The following is an 18,575-nucleotide window of genomic DNA, read 5'->3' as shown; positions in this document are numbered from 1 at the left end:
GTACAGGTAGACAAGTACAGTTACACAAATTATTATACATATTAACATATGTGTAAATTACCTAGGACAACCCAAAAAAAACACTAAGTGACTTATTTCCATTGGGGTCCTTGTATATAGACCTGAAGTTCAGGAAAGGAACAACTACTTTACATCTTCTATTATTCTCAATTTCTTGATTTGTATTCATGACAGTTATATAATTAAGAGAGAAAATGCGAGTATGGAAGATCACTTGGATCACCATAAACATTACGAGGCTACCCAAATAAAGACACATGAATTATACCCTTTAAAGGAAGTGCGTGCCTCTTGTATAGTATTAATAAAGGTTTTAGTGTATAGCCCACCTGGGTTGGGTTGGGTAGAGGGTAGTGACCCTGAAAGGAGTGTTAAGGAAGGTCAGAAACAATAGGTATTGTTAGAGAATGGCAACTCCTCAACAGCTGATCACCGTCAATCAATGATCCACCCACACCCCTTTTCTCTCACGCACCATATTTGGCTTATTCCTTTCTTATATCCCACTAGAGACTCTCCAGTTGCACACTGCACGAGACGGGGAAGTTAGGGGAAGGCTATGAGGTGCAGGAGGAAGAGACAGAGAGGAATAATAACGGCAAAACAAACCTGAAGTTCCGCCCTCTCCAGCTCCCACTGAGAGCGCTCCATCTCAAATCTTGCCCACTCATGTTGTATGAAGTGCAGTATGCCAGGGATGGAGTACTGTACCCGCTGCGTCGCCTCCTCCAGGTTCTGTCTGGTGGCCACACCAGCCGGACCGCCACTCCCTCCCAGCTGGTTCTGACTCGAAGCCTCGTCCATCCTGGGTAATTTCATACCATGGCAGCCATGACACCGTCACTCCTCACATCCTCGCCGGTCACCACCAACACACACTCTTCTGAAACACTTTATACCACTTATTACCTTCTCTAGCCTCTCTCTCTCATATACACTATAAAATAAAAATACCCGAGTACATGTTATCATTTTCCTCACCTCTTGGCGTGTGTGTATTGTTAAAATAGGGATGTTGGAGGAAGTAATAAAATGTTATGGGAACGTGAGGGGCTGAGAGGGATGGTGAGTGGGAGAGAAAAGTTATGGTGAGGGAGACAAGGACGCTGCTGCTCCTCATCTCTCTCTCTCTCCTCACACTGCTCTTACACCTCATACACATATACTCTCTTCATCTGTAGTGACGTGACGCCTGTATGGAGACCACGGAATAGCTGTCACTACATCATTAAGGTAGAAATGTATTACCTCGAAAATAACTTTTAACACCCTAATGGAAATAAGTCACTTTTGATTTTTTTGGTGGTTGAGGGGGGAGGTTATCGTAGGTAATTTACATATTACTATGTATGATAATTTGTGTAACTATTTGTGTGCCTGTACCTAAATAAACTCTTATACCCTAATGAAAATAAGTCACTTAGTTTTATTAAGTTATCCAATGTTAGTTAACCTTGTTTCTTTATAAGACATTTGTAATCATCCAAAATTGTGTAATCAGTGCCTAAATAAACTTAACAGTGAATGACACCCGCGGGAAAATATTTATATATGTACTTTTAGTATTGAGAGAGAGTTATTTTAGCAAGGACCCCACTGAAAGTAAGTCACTTTGATTTTTAGGTTATCCTAGGTAATTTATACTATGTATGATAATTGTAATTATGTCTGCCTGTGGCTAAATAAACTTAGTTTTTTATAAGTAATGTATGAACAACCCCAGTATAACTGTCTGAAATGCCCCGGCATGATAGTGGCTTTCTTTGTATTTAACAAATCAAAATTGTAAATACACATTGTAACCTTGAAAAGAAATAAAATCTTTAACTTTTAAGATACTGACCTGCCCATAATAGAGTATTGTATTTTGACAGGTATTTAAAAGTGGCACTGTACTGTGTCAGCTTTACTCTTATTACTGCACCTATTACATACATAGAACACTTAACTCTGATATTAACCCTCCCCTCAAACATCTCCTTGCCAACCTCAACAGAACACATGACCATAACACAAGGCACAGATCACTCTTTGATGTTCCTCGTGTCCATCTCACACTATGCAAAAACTCAATGCACATAAAAGGCCCTAAAATCTGGAACTCACTACCTGTAAATATAAAAGAAACACTACCTGTTTATAAATTCAAGTCTCTTCTCAAAGATCACTTACTCACCCAAAACCAAATAAATACTGAATAACTGAACCTTATAAATTGTATATCTTAAATGTTTCTCACAATTATATCACATAAATGTTAAACCTAAAACCCAATCTAACTTTATTATTTTTTAAATACACTACCTAACAGAATACTCCATTCTACTGAATGTACAACAATGCATACAACCATATGACCTGTCTTTGTAATACTCACTTGTGCTTTATAGTAATCTGTTTACATTAAAGTTTTATCACCGATGTCATCATTGCTTAGTTCATCTTAAGTTAATTTTAAGCCAGCCCGTAATGCTATGCATAGTATAAGTGGCTTTGGCATACTGCTCTTTTCTGTATTTTTTGTACCTCTGTATGTGTGCACAAATTTTTAAATAAATAAATAAATAAATAAATAAATAAAAGGATAAGCTGATTTTTAACACCTGTAAGCATTCAGCAAGAATGCTGTTGAAGGACTCCTGATCCAAGGAATTGGAGCTACCATGCTCTTGGATCAAACTTTATTACCTCTCATTTTTCAAGTGCTGCTTGACCCCCTATGAGTTCAGTGAAGAAAATTTAATTTTTAAACAACCCAAAGACTTACCAGCAAAGGATAACCCAAGAAAGCCACTGTCTGGCTTATTGTCATTGGGGTCCTATTATCATCATCTGCAGAATGCAACCCACAACAGTCTGCTAACAACTAGGTACCGAATTATTGCTAGGTGAACGGGGCAGTGTTTCAGCTTGTGCCAGTATTGTACCTAGGACCTAAGAATGTGCCACCACTTGAACTCAGTGGAAATAAGTCATCTTGTCTGACTTTTTTGGGTTATTCTAGGTAATTTACAGTGTATGATAATTGTACTTGTGTGTACCTGTGCCTAAATATACTCAGCACATGTTATGAGCCATGAGGACTTGCACATCTTTAAAAGTGATCTGTAATATCAGTGTATCCTTATTTTAAATAAAAAAAATTAAATATTTATAATTGTTACAAGATTAGATAACTTAATAAAACTAAGTGACTTATTTTCATTAGGGTATAAGAGTTTATTTAGGTACAGGTACACAAATAGTTACACAAATTATCATACATAGTAATATGTAAATTACCTACGATAACCTTCCCCCCCAACCACCAAAAAAATCAAGGCTGGAATATTGCTGCACACTAACAGCACCTTTCAAGGCAGGTGAAATTGCTGACCTAGAAAATGTAGAGAGAACCTTCATGGCGCGCATAACTGAGATAAAACACCTCAATTACTGGGAGCGCTTGAGGTTCCTAAACCTGTATTCCCTGGAACGCAGGCGGGAGAGATACATGATTATATACACCTGGAAAATTCTAGAGGGACTAGTACCGAACTTGCACATGAAAATCACTCACTACGAAAGCAAAAGACTTGGCAGACGATGCAACATCCCCCCAATGAAAAGCAGGGGTGTCACTAGCACGTTAAGAGACCATACAATAAGTGTCAGGGGCCCGAGACTGTTCAACTGCCTCCCAGCATACATAAGGGGGATTACCAACAGACCCCTGGCAGTCTTAAAGCTGGCACTGGACAAGCACCTAAAGTCGGTTCCTGACCAGCCAGCAGTAACAGCATGGTTGATCAGGCTCTGATCCACCAGGAGGCCTGGTCACAGACCGGGCCGCGGGGGCGTTGACCCCCGGAACTCTCTCCAGGTAAACTCCAGGTACAGGGTAATCTGAAAAGCCCCTGGTTATACAGAGCATTTTGGGTGATACTTCCACAGTTCCCAGAGTCACTAAAAGTTTCCTGCAAATAGATAAATAATTTTTGGTTAGGATAGATTATATAAGCCTAAAAAACACATTTAACCACAGGTACAGTAAATTAAAATGAAGACATTAGTGGCATGTTTGGAAGTGGAGCACGTATATACCTACACAAGCCCAAACAATGTCCAAATTTTCATATTAATTGACATTTGTCAAAGGCACTTTCGGCCTGTTGTATGTGCATGTGTGTGCATCATTTGGGGTGTGTAGATGGACTGAATGTTCAGGAAGTTCTTCGTTGATATTTCTAGGACCCCCTGCACTAAGGGTATTGCCTGCCCATAATGCTCTGCATACAAGGGGCTTTTGGCATGTACACTCAATCACTATATTTCTTTGTACAACTATGTATCATGTTCAAATAAAAATAAATAAATAAATAAATAAAAGAGGTCAGATCTAATGGTTCTCGACTTGACCGACTTAATGACTCCCATCTGCAGTTATTCACAGGTGGCCTGGTGGTTAACGCTCTCGCTTCACACAGTGAGGGCCTGGGTTCGATTCCCAGATAGAGTAGAAACATTGGACGTGTTTCTTTCCACCTGTTGTCTATGTTCCCCATCAGTAAAATGGGTACCTGGGTGTTAGTCGACTGGTGTGGGTCGCATCCTGGGACACTGACCTAAGGAGGCCTGGTCACAGACCGGGCCACGGGGGAGTTGACCCCCGGAACTCTCTCCAGAAACTCCAGAAACACATAGAAAAGAGGAGCTTACGACGACATTTCTGTCCGACTTAGACCGAAACGTCATCGTACAGGTCAGCTATAGATTTCATTAAGTCTAAGGGAGGGATCCCAATCATATGTAGCATCTTGCCTAGAAGGGGAGTAGGAAATGAATGGTTGTCTAGGGCAATTGGTGTAAATTGCTGGCTAGACAGATACTGCAAGGAACTTGCAATCCCATTCATTGACAACTGGAACAACTTTTATGGCAAACATGATATGTATGCAAGGGATGGGGTACATCTCTCTGGGGCTGGGGTGGTAGCACTTGCAGACTCGATTGAGAAGGCCATTGGTGAAATGCCTATGATTTTAAACTGATGGAAGATAGAGGTATGGGTGTGTGTGGGAAACAAGCAGGTTGCAACACTTGGGTTGGAAACAGTAAATGTATAAAAGGCATTCAGCATGAAGTTATAAATAAAGACAATAGATCAGGTCAGCAAACAAAGGGGGACAGCAGAGGGCAGCAAGGGACTAGCTCCCTTAAGGTTTACTATACTAATAGCAGGAGTGTAAGAAATAAGATAGATGAGCTAAGATTAATTGCAAGTGCAGGAAACATAGATATTATTGCTATAACAGAGACCTGGCTCAATCTGAAAGATAGAGAGATGCCCTCTGAATGTCACATACAAGGCTATAAATTATTCCACACTGACAGGGTCAACAGGAAAGGTGGTGGAGTAGCGATGTATGTCAGAGACAATTTAAATTGTTGTGTTAGACAAGATATTAAATTAGAAGCGTCAGCCACTGAATCTGCTTGGTTACAGCTTCTCGAGGGCCGAGAAAAACTGATTTTGGGTGTGATTTACAGGGCCCCAAATCTTGATAGGGAGTGCAGTAAACTTCTATGGGACAAAATTCGTAAGGCATCTACATACGAAAATGTTGTGCTAATGGGAGATTTCAACTATAGACAGATTGACTGGAGCAATTTGACAGGAAATTTAGAGTCAGGTGACTTTCTTGATACGATCCAGGATTGTTTTTTAAAACAGTTTGTGACAGAGCCAACTAGGGGAAATAACCTCCTTGACTTGGTTCTTGCCAGTAGGGAAACACTAATTAATAATCTTGAGGTTAATGATGAGCTTGGGGAAAGTGATCACAAATCACTCAGTTTTAATATATCATGGAATTCCCCTAATAATGGCAATCAAGTCTCCGTCCCTGACTTTCGCTTGGCTGATTTCATAGGACTGAAAAATTACTTAGGTGGGCTGAACTGGAATGACCTGACTAAGGGTCAGGTAGGTGGTGATGGTTGCCGATATGATGCTTTCCAGGGCATAGTTCTAGCTGCTCAGTCAAATTATGTTCCAAATAGGGAAATCAGATCAAACAAAAATGATCCTAAATGGATGAACAATAGATTAAAATATCTGATTGGTCAAAAGAGAGGCATATATAGGCAAATCAAAAGAGGAGAGGGACAATTAAGAAATCGATATATTCAGTTAAAGAGAGAAATAAAAAAGGGAATTAGAAAAGCAAAAAGAGATTATGAGGTTAAAGTTGCAAGAGAATCGAAGACTAACCCAAAAGGATTCTTTCAGGTTTACAGAAGTAAGATCAGGGACAAGATAGGCCCACTCAAAAGTTCCTCGGGTCAGCTCACTGACAGTGATAAGGAAATGTGTAGAATTTTTAACACATACTTCCTCTCAGTTTTTACACAGGAGGATACCAGCGATATTCCAGTAATGATAAATTATGTAGAACAGGACGATAATAAACTGTGCACTATTAGGGTCACAAGTGACATGGTCCTTAGGCAAATAGATAAATTAAAACCTAACAAATCCCCAGGCCCTGATGAACTGTATGCAAGGGTTCTAAAGGAATGTAAAGAGGAGCTTAGCACACCTTTGGCTAATCTTTTCAACATATCACTACAAACTGGCATGGTGCCAGATAAGTGGAAAATGGCAAATGTGATACCTGTTTTCAAAACAGGTGACAGGTCCTTAGCTTCGAACTATAGACCAATAAGCCTAACCTCCATAGTGGGAAAATTTATGGAATCAATAATTGCCGAGGCAGTTCGTAGCCACCTTGAAAAGCATAAATTAATCAACGAATCTCAGCATGGTTTTACAAAGGGGCGTTCCTGCCTTACGAATTTATTAACTTTTTTCACTAAGGTATTTGAGGAGGTAGATCATGGTAATGAATATGATATTGTGTATATGGACTTCAGTAAGGCTTTTGACAGGGTCCCACATCAGAGACTATTGAGGAAAATTAAAGCACTTGGAATAGGAGGAGAAATTTTTTCCTGGATAGAGGCATGGTTGACAAATAGGCAGCAGAGAGTTTGCATAAATGGGGAGAAATCAGAGTGGGGGAGTGTCACGAGCGGTGTTCCGCAGGGGTCAGTGTTGGGCCCCCTGCTGTTCACAATCTACATAAACGACATAGATGAGGGCATAAAGAGCGACATCGGCAAGTTTGCCGATGACACCAAAATAGGCCGTCGAATTCATTCTGACGAGGACATTCGAGCACTCCAGGAAGATTTGAATAGACTGATGCAGTGGTCGGAGAAGTGGCAGATGCAGTTTAATATAGACAAATGCAAAGTTCTAAATGTTGGACAGGACAATAACCATGCCACATATAAACTAAATAATGTAGATCTTAATATTACGGATTGCGAAAAAGATTTAGGAGTTCTGGTTAGCAGTAATCTGAAACCAAGACAACAGTGCATAAGTGTTCGCAATAAAGCTAATAGAATCCTTGGCTTCATATCAAGAAGCATAAATAATAGGAGTCCTCAGGTTGTTCTTCAACTCTATACATCCTTGGTTAGGCCTCATTTAGATTATGCTGCACAGTTTTGGTCACCTTATTACAGAATGGATATAAATTCTCTGGAAAATGTACAAAGGAGGATGACAAAATTGATCCCATGTATCAGAAACCTTCCCTATGAGGATAGACTAAGGGCCCTGAATCTGCACTCTCTAGAAAGACGTAGAATTAGGGGGGATATGATTGAGGTGTATAAATGGAAGACAGGAATAAATAAAGGGGATGTAAATAGTGTGCTGAAAATATCTAGCCTATACAGGACTCGCAGCAATGGTTTTAAGTTGGAAAAATTCAGATTCAGGAAGGATATAGGAAAGTACTGGTTTGGTAATAGAGTTGTGGATGAGTGGAACAAACTCCCAAGTACCGTTATAGAGGCCAGAACGTTGTGTAGCTTTAAAAATAGGTTGGATAAATACATGAGTGGATGTGGGTGGGTGTGAGTTAGACCTGATAGCTTGTGCTACCAGGTCGGTTGCCGTGTTCCTCCCTTAAGTCAATGTGACCTGACCTGACTAGGTTGGGTGCATTGGCTTAAGCCGGTAGGAGACTTGGACCTGCCTCGCATGGGCCAGTAGGCCTGCTGCAGTGTTCCTTCGTTCTTATGTTCTTATGTTCTTATGTAAGCTCCTCTCTTCTATGTGCGGGTTATTTGTGTGTTGTTCCAGTCACGGTATTGTGCCTTTTTGTTATTTATCTGCAGTTATTACATTCATTGGGGGGAACACCCATCCAGAGAAAACATAAAATTATTGTAAATGTCTAATTGTTATCGTTATTTGTTATTGCTACTTGTTACCGCTCAGGCCGTTTCCCACCAAAGAAGAAAGCACATTTACCGTCAATCATTCAGTTGATGTCTTGCCGGAAGTAAGCTGACATTACTATTCAGATTACCCTCCCACTGCTATATCCCCACCATTCCTTTGGAAGAGAGGCACTGCCCTTTCCACTTCTTATTGTGAAGTGCAAAAGTAAATGTTTACTTAATTTACCTGTTGGCCACTATATTTAGTGGTCTTAAGGTGGATGGGAAACCCATGGCTTATGCAGGGTCACCCCTATTTTACTGTGCAAGTTACTTCAGGGTAATTTGAAATGTTAGTAATGTGCGTACTGTGGTTTAAACGAGTAGACTTTAGATTTTTTTATTTATTTATTTATTTATAATTTGAGCACACATACAGAGGTACAAAAAAATACAGATAAGAGCAGCATGCCAAAGCCACTTATACTATGCATAGCATTACGGGCTGGCTTAAAATTAACTTAAGATTAACTAAGCAATGATGAAATCAGTGAAAAACATTAATGTAAACAGATTACTATAAAGCACAAGTGAGTATTACAAAGACAGGTCATATGGTTGCATGCATTGTTGTAAATTCAGTAGAATGGAGTATTCTGTTAGGTAGTGTATTTAAAAAATAATAAAGTTAGATTGGGTTTTAGGTTTAACATTTATGTGATATAATTGTGAGAAACATTTAAGATATACAATTTATAATGTTCAGTTATTCAGTATTTATTTGGTTTTGGGTGAGTAAGTAATCTTTGAGAAGAGACTTGAATTTATAAACAGGTTGTGTTTCTTTTATATTTACAGGTAATGAATTCCAGATTTTAGGGCCTTTTATGTGCATTGAGTTTTTGCATAGTGTGAGATGGACACGAGGAACATCAAAGAGTGATCTGTGCCTTGTGTTATGGTCATGTGTTCTGTTGAGGTTGGCAAGGAGATGTTTGAGGGGAGGGTTAATATCAGAGTTAAGTGTTCTATGTATGTAATAGGTGCAGTAATAAGTATGGATGTTTTGTATGGTGAGTAGGTTTAGTGTATTGAATATTGGTGGAGTGTGCTGCCTGTAGTGAGAATTTGTTATCATTCTAACTGCAGCCTTTTGTTGGGTAATTAGTGGTCTGAGATGGTTATTTGTTGTTGAGCCCCATGCACAAATTCCATAGGTGAGATAGGGGTAAATAAGAGAGTGATATAGGGCCAGGAGGGCTGACTGTGGAGCATAGTACCGTATCTTCGATAGTATGCCTACAGTCTTGGAAATTTTCTTAGAAATTTGTTGTATATGTGTATGAAATTTGAGTCTATTATCAAGGTGGATTCCTAAGAATTTTCCCTCTGTTAGCTTTGTGATAGGTGATCCGTTTATCATTATGTTAAGAGGGACATCTGTAGCTCTGTTACCAAACTGAATGAAGTAGGTTTTGTCAATGTTTAGTGTAAGTTTGTTAGTACTCATCCAGGTAGATATTTTCTGTAATTCGGTATTTACAGTATTGGCTAGCGTGACTGGGCTCGGGTGGGAGAAGACGTATGTTGTGTCATCAGCAAATAGTGTGGGTTTGAGTAATTGCGAAGCATTTGGTAGGTCATTTATGTATAGGAGAAAGAGAAGAGGGCCAAGGACACTTCCTTGTGGGACACCAACTGTAATTGGTTGTGCAGAAGAGTTTGTCCCATTTGCGTACACATATTGGCTTCTGTTGCTGAGGTATGACTTGAGGTAGTTGAGGGAGTGCCCTCTTATACCATAGTGTGACAATTTTACGTGGAGCAAGTCATGGTCAACTGTATCAAAAGCTTTACGTAAGTCAATGAAGATCCCCAGTGGGACTTCTTTTTTCTCTATTGCAGTGTATATGTGTTCTAGCATGTGTATAATAGCATCATTAGTATTTTTATTAGGCCTGAATCCAAATTGGCAGGGGTTGAGTATGTTTTGGGAGATAAGGTAGGAGTAGATTCGTTTATGAATTAATTTTTCGAAGATTTTTGAGAGAGGGTGTAAGTTGGATATTGGCCTATAGTTATTCAACTCTGTTTGGTCTCCTCCTTTGTGGATCGGGGTGACCCTTGCTATTTTGAGTACTGTAGGGAAGGTGGAGGATTCAATGGATTTGTTAAAGAGTGTTGCAATGATTGGTGATAGCACTTGTGACACTTTTTTGTATATAAAGGGTGGTAAGGTATTTAAATCTCCTGCCTTGTTTTTTAGTGCGTTGATAATAAGGGAGACTTCGTATGGGTTAGTCGGAGCTAGGAACAGTGTGTTCGGGTAGTTGCCGGTGAGGTAGTCATTTGGTGGGGTATCTGAGCTTGGGATTTTATTGGCAAGGTTTTGTCCTATAGTGGAGAAGAAATCATTGAGTCTGTTTGCTGTTTCTGTTGGTGGGAGTTGGGGTTCATCTGATTTTGCTAATTTTATTTCGCTATTTCGTGATATCTTTTTTGTTCCCAGAATTTCTGATAGGGTTTTCCAGGTCTTTTTTATATCACCTCGTAAGTTGGATAATCTGTTCTCATAATACAATTTTTTTGCCCTTCTTATCAGGCTGGTTAGGATTGACGAGTAACGTTTTGTTTGGTCTCTGGTTATGTGACCCATTCTGTACTGTTTTTCATATTGGTGTTTTGTATTTATGGATTTGAGAATGCTGGGTGTTAGCCAGGGACTGTTCAGTCTCTTAGCTGTCATCTGCTTAGTTTTTTTAGGGCAGTGCTTGTTATAGAGGTATTGGGTCTTTTTTAGAAAATTATTAATACATTCGTCAATATCTGTATTGATTTCTAGCTCAGTGTGCCAGTCAATGTTTGCTACTGCTGTTGTGAAGTTATTAATGGCTGCCTCATTGTGAAGTCTGAAGGTGACTTTAGTAGTGTCTTGGGGTAATTTACCAAGAGTTGTTATGAGGAAAGTAGGGTAGTGGTCTGTGGTATTATCTGTAATTATGCCTGATTTTAAAGGGGATATGGTGTTGGTCCAGATGTGGTCAAGTAGGGAAACACTAGTCTCTGTAACTCTTGTAGGTTTTGTTACTGTTGGTAGCAACATACAGTTACTCATTGTGTTTGTGAATTCAGTAACGTGTGGGTCCTGGTCTTGCAGGAGATTTATATTGAAGTCACCTGAGAGTAGTAAGTGATCTTTGTTCATGCGTGCATCAGTTATCATACTTCCTAGGTTTTGACTAAATTGGCTAATGTTTGACTGTGGAACTCTGTAGATGTTTATCAATGTGAGAGGTTTTTGTAGGTATTTGGATTTGAATTTGGCTATTATATATTCCACATGTTCATCTCTTGTGCAAGTATTAGTGATACATTCTAGTTGGTCTGAGTAGTATATGGCTGTGCCACCCCCTTGTTGGTCTGGCCTACAGTTGTGTATGGCTGTGTAACCAGGAATGGCATAGACATCTGTACTATCAGGCTTTAGCCAGGTTTCAGTTAGTGTAATGATGGACATATTGGCATGTAAGGAATTTAGTAATGCTATGAGGTCATCGTAATGCTTGCTTAAAGATCTGATATTGTAGTTAAAGATAGTTATGTTGTTGTTGGCACTGAGAAGTGCCTTTGATTGTTCTGCAGTGTAGTAATTACAGTAACTGTTTGATTCATTTAAGTCATTAAATAAGAGGTTGGTATCAGGATCAATGCTTGTAATCATAAGATTTGTAGTGAATCTATAGGTAGAATTAAGTATAAAACAGAGTAAATAGTCTTAAGCTAAAAAAAATAGCACCTGAATTATTTAACAAATGTAAAATAATGAGCTAAGGTAGTTTTTTTTTTTTTAAGCTAAAATAAAGGAGACAATATAAAAGGGACTAGTACAAATAAAGTGATGATCAAATAATGGAGCTTGGGAATATGATAGTAGGTAGTACTATAAAATAAATGAGTTTTGGAATATAATGGCAAAATTGTGAACTTGTTCTGCTTTAGCACCTGAGAATAGCACCTTGATTATTTTAACAATTGTGAATGTATAAACTAGGGTAGTTATATAAAGCTAAAATAAAGGAGAAAATATATAAGGGACTAAAATTAAGTAATGGTAAACAAAGTTAAATGGACAGATGGTCACTATGAAATAATATTGGTTTAGGAGTAAGATCTGATTTGTAATATTAGATAAATTGAGCAGTTTATTGCACAATAAAAGTAAAAAAAATGAGGTAGTTGGTACTAGCTAGCAAAAGATAGTTTTGGTACTTGCAAAAAAGTAATTGGAATATACACTAATTGCATACACAATGAAAAGTGACTAAAAAACAAGTAGTGATAAACAAAATTAAATGGACAGGTAAGAAAAAATGAATATTATTAATTTGGAGTAAGATTTGACTTGTAATTTAAAATTATGAGCAATTAATAGCAGTAAGAAAGAAGTATAGAGTATTGGAGGTAGTTGGCATTAGCTAGTGATGAAAAATAATAAAAATAATAATGTACAATATAATAGTAACGTACACTATATGCACCACACGTATATATGTATTAAGGGCACTTATCTAATCTGTTACAGAAATGTCAGCTTTTCTAAGGAAGGAAGATAGGCTTATTATTTTGAATTTGAAGCTTAGTAATAAAGCATTAATTTTTTTTTAACTGATATTGAGAGTGTATTAAGGGTAATGACCATTAACTATGAATAAATGTTTATTTTTCAGATTGTGGGTAATACAGTATGATGCATTATTTGCTAATAGCATCAAAATCTGGCAACATACAATTCTCACATTACTTCACTTACATCACTCCATCTAGTCGGACACCAATAGAAGCCAGAGTCATCACCAAGTGCTTAGGTGCAGAAAAAGATGCAGTAAGTTATATACATTACAGTACTTTGAGTGAATGAGAAAGTAATTGCATTCCTGTAGACAACATGTATCCCTTGATGTAAATCCTTTGATGGGAGTTCCCAAAACAAGGTTCTGAAAAGTATAAGCCAAGCCAAGGGTCTGGGGAGTAAAATTCTCTGCATCCTACTGATTATTGCACATTTTTACTTTCTAAAAGTGACAAGGAGGAAATTTTGGTCAGTATATAATATTAGGTATGGCTTTTATTGATGGTGCTAATACTTTTAGCTTCTCATCATTATGGTAGAGTTGGTCAAGTACCTCAAAAAATATTTTCTTTGATCTTAGCTATCACTGGTTTTGAAAAAAAAAAAAAAGTGTAATTTTGAAGTGCTGTAGTTTCCCTGTAGACATCACAGAACCAGTCAAAAAAAATCAGCAAGTCAGCATTTAGCTAAAATAGGTTTGGTTAGTTACAAAAGTTTGTGGGTATTACCTGGAGTATACCTGGAGAGGGTTTCATGGCCTGGTCTTTGACCCCGGTTTTACTCAAAACTCCTAAACCTGCATAACAGTATGTTGATTCAGTACTATATGCTTTTATTGTATACTATTTAGCTTTGCAATACTGTATAATTTTTCCAAACTTATTTTCAGTGCATCCTGGAAGTTAGTCTATTGTAATAATATGGAATATTAGTAATATATAATGCACTTCATATATTTTATTCTCTCTAGTGTCACTTCCTGGAAGATGGAGACCATACGCTCATCTTCCGTTGGTTTGGTCCATGTCTCTTCATTGTAGCTGCTGACCACACTGAGAATGAAATAATGATTTATGAATTTCTTAGTTTATATGTTGGTGCACTCCATAGGTATTTTGGAAAATTTTCTGAGAGACATGTTCTCTTGAATATAGATAGGCTTCATATGGTTCTTGAAGAAATGGTTGTTGGAGGTGAATTAGTAGAATCTTCTATTAGAAATGCATTAACTCCCATTCAGGTGCTTGACACAGTTTCGTCTAGATAATAAGAACCATAATTGTATGTTTTTATATGAAGATAATGTCAATAAGGCATGATATAGTACTGTACATAGAAAAAATGTTTTGTTTATAGTATATATATTTACGAAAGATTTACAATAATGTTAGTAGAATTCCCTTACATAAAAGAACATAAGATTTGTGTAAAAATCATATAATAAGTGTGTATTCTTTTATGTAGGTTTTCTTCTTTTATATTGGTTTTATATGCAAAACACTTGACATAAAAGTTAGTGTACTGTATTTTAATGTCAGAAATGTTCTGGCATTAAATATGTACTTTATGTGCTTGGTTTTTCATTATTGTACCAGTTTCTTGATTATGGGATTTAATAAAGGCTTAAATTAAGCCTTTTTAATATGTAATTAATGATTAATAATATATATTTATTCAATAAAAGTAGTGTTTTCTTTGCCTGAATTTTAAATAAGTTATCATATTCCACTTTTTAATCCCAGTAGTGTTTTAAGGTTGTAAATAATCTGGCTTTATCTGATTGGAGGAACTGTACTTGTATATTGCATATTCCCTCGGTCTGTAATGCTGCCACACTGCTGCATACTTTATTGCCTTCATAATTTACATAGTTTATTGCATCATTTATATTATTATTATTATCAAAACCAAGCGCTTAACTCACTAGGGTCGTACAGCGCTTCTACATCAACTATAAATACTATCTTTCAGCCCCAATCCTTCCATCTTTCTTTCCCTTCATAGTATAGCATTAATATAATAATGTGTATTGCCATGTAGGCCTTTAATTTTGTCCACAGTGCAGTATAAATACTAGACTAGTTGGGCAGGGAAGTAGTATAAGATGTTGGGGTGAGAAAGCACCAGATGAGTGTGGGGGAGGTGTATGAGTCTTTGGGTAGAATGAAGGGGTAAAGCAGCTGGGATTGATTGGGATTGAGATAGAAATGTTAAAAGCATGTGGGGATAGTTGTAGAATGGTTGATACTTTTATTTAATAAATGTATGGAAAAGGGGAAGGTACCTAGGGATTATCAGAAAGCATTTATAGTTCCTTTGTATAAAGACAAAGGGGACAAGAGAGAGTGTAAAAAAATATAGGGTGAATAAGCCTGTTGAGTATACCTGGTAAAGTGTACGGTAGTTATTATTGAAAGAAGAGTAAGGTGGAGAGCAGGATCGCAGATGAACAAGGAGGCTTTAGGAATGGTAGGGGGTGTGTTGACCAAGAGTTTACAGTAAAGCATATAGGTGAAAAGTACAGTGGACCCTCGCCTAATGAACGCATCACATAACGTTAAATCCGCCTAGCGATACATTTTAACGCAAAAATTTTGCCTCGGCTAGCGCTAAAAAACTTGCCCAACGCGATTCGTTCAAGATGCGTCCACATGCAGCCTGAGTCCGCCTCACTTGTTCCGTGGGTGCCAGTGTTTACAAGCCAGCCACCGCGGTCGCTTCCAAGCATACAATCGAAACATTTCATATTATCACAGCCTTTTTAGTGATTGCACCTGCAAAATAAGTCACCATGGGCCCCAAGAAAGCTTCTAGTGCCAACCCTACAGCAAAAAGGGTGAGAATTACTATGGATATGAAGAAAGAGATCATTGCTAAGTATGAAAGTGGAGTGCGTGTCTCCAAGCTGGCCAGGTTGTACACAAAACCCCACTCAACCATCGCTACTATTGTGGGCAAGAAAACGGCAATCAAGGAAGCTGTTCTTGCCAAAGGTGCAACTTTGTTTTCGAAACAGAGATCGCAAGTGATAGAAGATGTTGAGAGACTGTTATTCGTGTGGATAAACAAAAGACAAATATCAGGAGATAGCATCTCTCAAGCGATCATATGTAAAAAGGCTAGGAAGTTGCATGAGGATTTAATTAGAAAAATGCCTGCAACTAGTGGTGATGTGAGTGAATTTAAGGCCAGCAAAGGTTGGTTTGAGAGATTTAAGAAGCGTAGTGGCATACATAGTGTGATAAGGCATGGTGAGGCTGCCAGTTCGGACCACAAAGCAGCTGAAAAATATGTGCAGGAATTCAAGGAGTACATAGACAGTGAAGGACTGAAACCTGAACAAGTGTTTAATTGTGACAAAACAGGCCTGTTTTGGAAGAAAATGCCAAACAGGACCTATATTACTCGGGAGGAAAAGGCACTCCCAGGACATAAGCCTATGAAAGACAGGCTTACTCTGTTGATGTGTGCCAATGCTAGTTGTGATTGCAAAGTGAAGCCTTTATTGGTGTATCACTCTGAAACTCCCAGAGTGTTCAGGAAAAACAATGTCCTCAAGGCTAATTTGTGTGTGCTGTGGAGGGCAAACAGTAAGGCATGAGTCACTAGGGACTTTTTCTATGACTGGTTACACCATGCATTTGCCCCCACTGTGAAAAATTACCTAATTGAAAAGAAATTAGACCTTAAGTGCCTCCTGGTATTAGACAATGCTCCTGGTCATCCTTCAGACGTGGCAGAGCGACTTTCTGCAGAAATGGGCTTCATTAAGGTCAAGTTTTTGCCTCCTAATACCACTCCTCTCCTGCAGCCCATGGACCAGCAGGTCATTTCCAACTTCAAGAAACTGTACACAAAAGCTATGTTTGAAAGGTGCTTTGTAGTGACCTCAGAAACTCAGTTGACTCTAAGAGAGTTTTGGAGAGATCACTTTAGCATCCTCAATTGTGTAATTATAGGTAAGGCTTGGGAGGAAGTGACTAAGAGGACCTTGAACTCTGCTTGCAAGAAACTGTGGCCAGAATGTGTAGACAAAAGGGATTTTGAAGGGTTTGAGGCTAACCCTGGGAATCCTATGCCAGTTGAGGAATCCATTGTGGCATTGGGGAAGTCCTTGGGGTTGGAGGTTAGTGGGGAGGATGTGGAAGAGTTGGTGGAGGAGGACAACGAAGAACTAACCACTGATGAGCTGCTAGATCATCTTCAACAGCAAGAGGCCACACCTGAGGAAACTGCTTCAGAGGAGGGGATAGAGAAATTGAAGAAGTTGCCTACTTCAAAGATTAAGGAAATGTGTGCAATGTGGCTTAAAGTGCAAACCTTTTTTGATGAAAATCACCCTCACACAGCTATTGCAAGCCGTGCTGGTGACTATTACACTGACAATGTTGTGAAACACTTTATAGGAATGTCATAAAGGAACGGGAGGTACAGGCCTCTATGGACAGATATGATGTGCGACAGAGGTCCAGTGACTGAAGCTGGTCCTAGCGGCATTAAAAGAAGAAGGGAAGTAACCCAGGAAAAGGACTTGCCACCTCAAGTCCTAATGGAAGGGGATTCCCCTTCTAAACATTAACACCGTCCACAGTCTCCCCTCCTCCCATCCCATCAATCATCACCAGATCTTCAATAAAGGTAAGTGTCATGTAACTGTGCATGTCTTCTTCAGTTTGTGTGTATTAAAATTAGTATTTCATGTGGTAAAAAATTTTTTTTGTTCATACTTTGGGGTGTCAGGAACGGATTAATTTGATTTCCATTATTTCTTATGGGGAAAGTTAATTCGCCTAACGATAATTTCGCCTAACGTTGAGCTCTCAGGAACGGATTAATAGCGTTAGGCGAGGGTCCACTGTACATGCATGAGGGTAAAGAGGTTTTTGTGGCATTTATGGATTTGGAAAAGGCATATGATAAGGGAGCAATGTGGCAGATGTTGCAAGTGTATGGAATAGGTGGTAGATTACTGAAAGCAGTTAAGAGTTTTTACGAGGATAGTGAGGCTCAGATTAATTGTGTGTAAGAGAGAGGGAGATTATTTCCCAGTAAAAGTAGGCCTTAGGGATGTGTGATATCACTGTGGTTCAATATATTTACAGATTGGGTTGTAAGAGAAGTGAATGCTCGGGTGTGAGCAAAAGGTGTGGGATTAAGAAAGAATGATTCTAACACAGTGTTAGATTCTTTTTAACACTTTGTTAGAATCTAACACTGCTGCTTTTGGGAGATTCTGAAGAGAAGTTATAGAGGTTAGTGGATGAGTTTGGAAGATTATGTAAAAGAAGGAAATTAAAAGTGAACATAGGAAAGAGCAAGGTGATGAGGATAAAAACTTTAGGTTATGAAAGACTGGATATCAGATTAGAGGGAGAGTATAGAGGAAATAAATGTATTCAGATATTTGGGAGTGGACTTGTCAGCAAATGGGTCTGTCAAAGACGAGGTGAATCGTAGAACTGATGAGATGAAAAAGGCGAGTGGTGTACTGAGGAGTCTGTGGAGACATAGAACGTAATCCATGGAAGCAAAGAGGGGGAATATGTGAGTGTATAATTTTATCAATGCTCATTTATGGGTGTGAAGCATGGGTGGTAAATGCTGCTGGAGCCAGTGGAGATGTGCCTGAGGTCAATGTGTGGTG

General features: G+C 38.5%; 2 protein-coding genes across 3 annotated transcripts in view; one reads left to right on the top strand and one right to left on the bottom strand.

Moving 5' to 3' along the window:
* The window catches only part of Cka (Connector of kinase to AP-1), a 60,423-nt gene extending 59,521 nt beyond the window's left edge, over window positions 1-902 (bottom strand). Inside the window, exon 1 of one of the 2 annotated variants that reach the window (XM_053789728.2) lies at window positions 631-902. In XM_053789728.2, coding sequence (XP_053645703.1) covers window positions 631-840 — 210 coding nt within the window. In that variant the 5' untranslated portion in view covers window positions 841-902. The remainder of the gene's footprint in view (window positions 1-630) is intronic. The other variant, XM_053789729.2, reaches the window with a different exon arrangement.
* Window positions 903-1,067: 165 nt separating this feature from the next.
* On the top strand, window positions 1,068-14,614 carry LOC128697808 (AP-4 complex subunit sigma-1). Its single transcript, XM_053789727.2, has 3 exons — window positions 1,068-1,254; window positions 13,029-13,183; window positions 13,902-14,614. Exons 2-3 carry the CDS (start codon window positions 13,046-13,048, stop codon window positions 14,196-14,198), a joined length of 435 nt encoding a protein of 144 aa, XP_053645702.1. The 5' UTR covers window positions 1,068-1,254; window positions 13,029-13,045; the 3' UTR covers window positions 14,199-14,614.
* Window positions 14,615-18,575: the final 3,961 nt, after the last annotated feature.

Source organism: Cherax quadricarinatus, chromosome 68 (genome assembly GCF_038502225.1).
Source record: "Cherax quadricarinatus isolate ZL_2023a chromosome 68, ASM3850222v1, whole genome shotgun sequence".
Lineage (NCBI taxonomy): Eukaryota > Metazoa > Arthropoda > Malacostraca > Decapoda > Parastacidae > Cherax > Cherax quadricarinatus.
The sequence above is the reverse complement of the archived record's forward strand: the minus strand, read 5'-3'. Positions and strand labels throughout refer to the sequence as shown.

Coding starts and splice junctions, on each gene's coding strand:
- LOC128697808 (XM_053789727.2), top strand. CDS start 13,046: ATGATGCATTATTTGCTAATAGCATCAAAATCTGGCAACATACAATTC. Junction 13,184..13,901: donor TAGGTGCAGAAAAAGATGCA/GTAAGTTATATA, acceptor TATTCTCTCTAG/TGTCACTTCCTGGAAGATGG.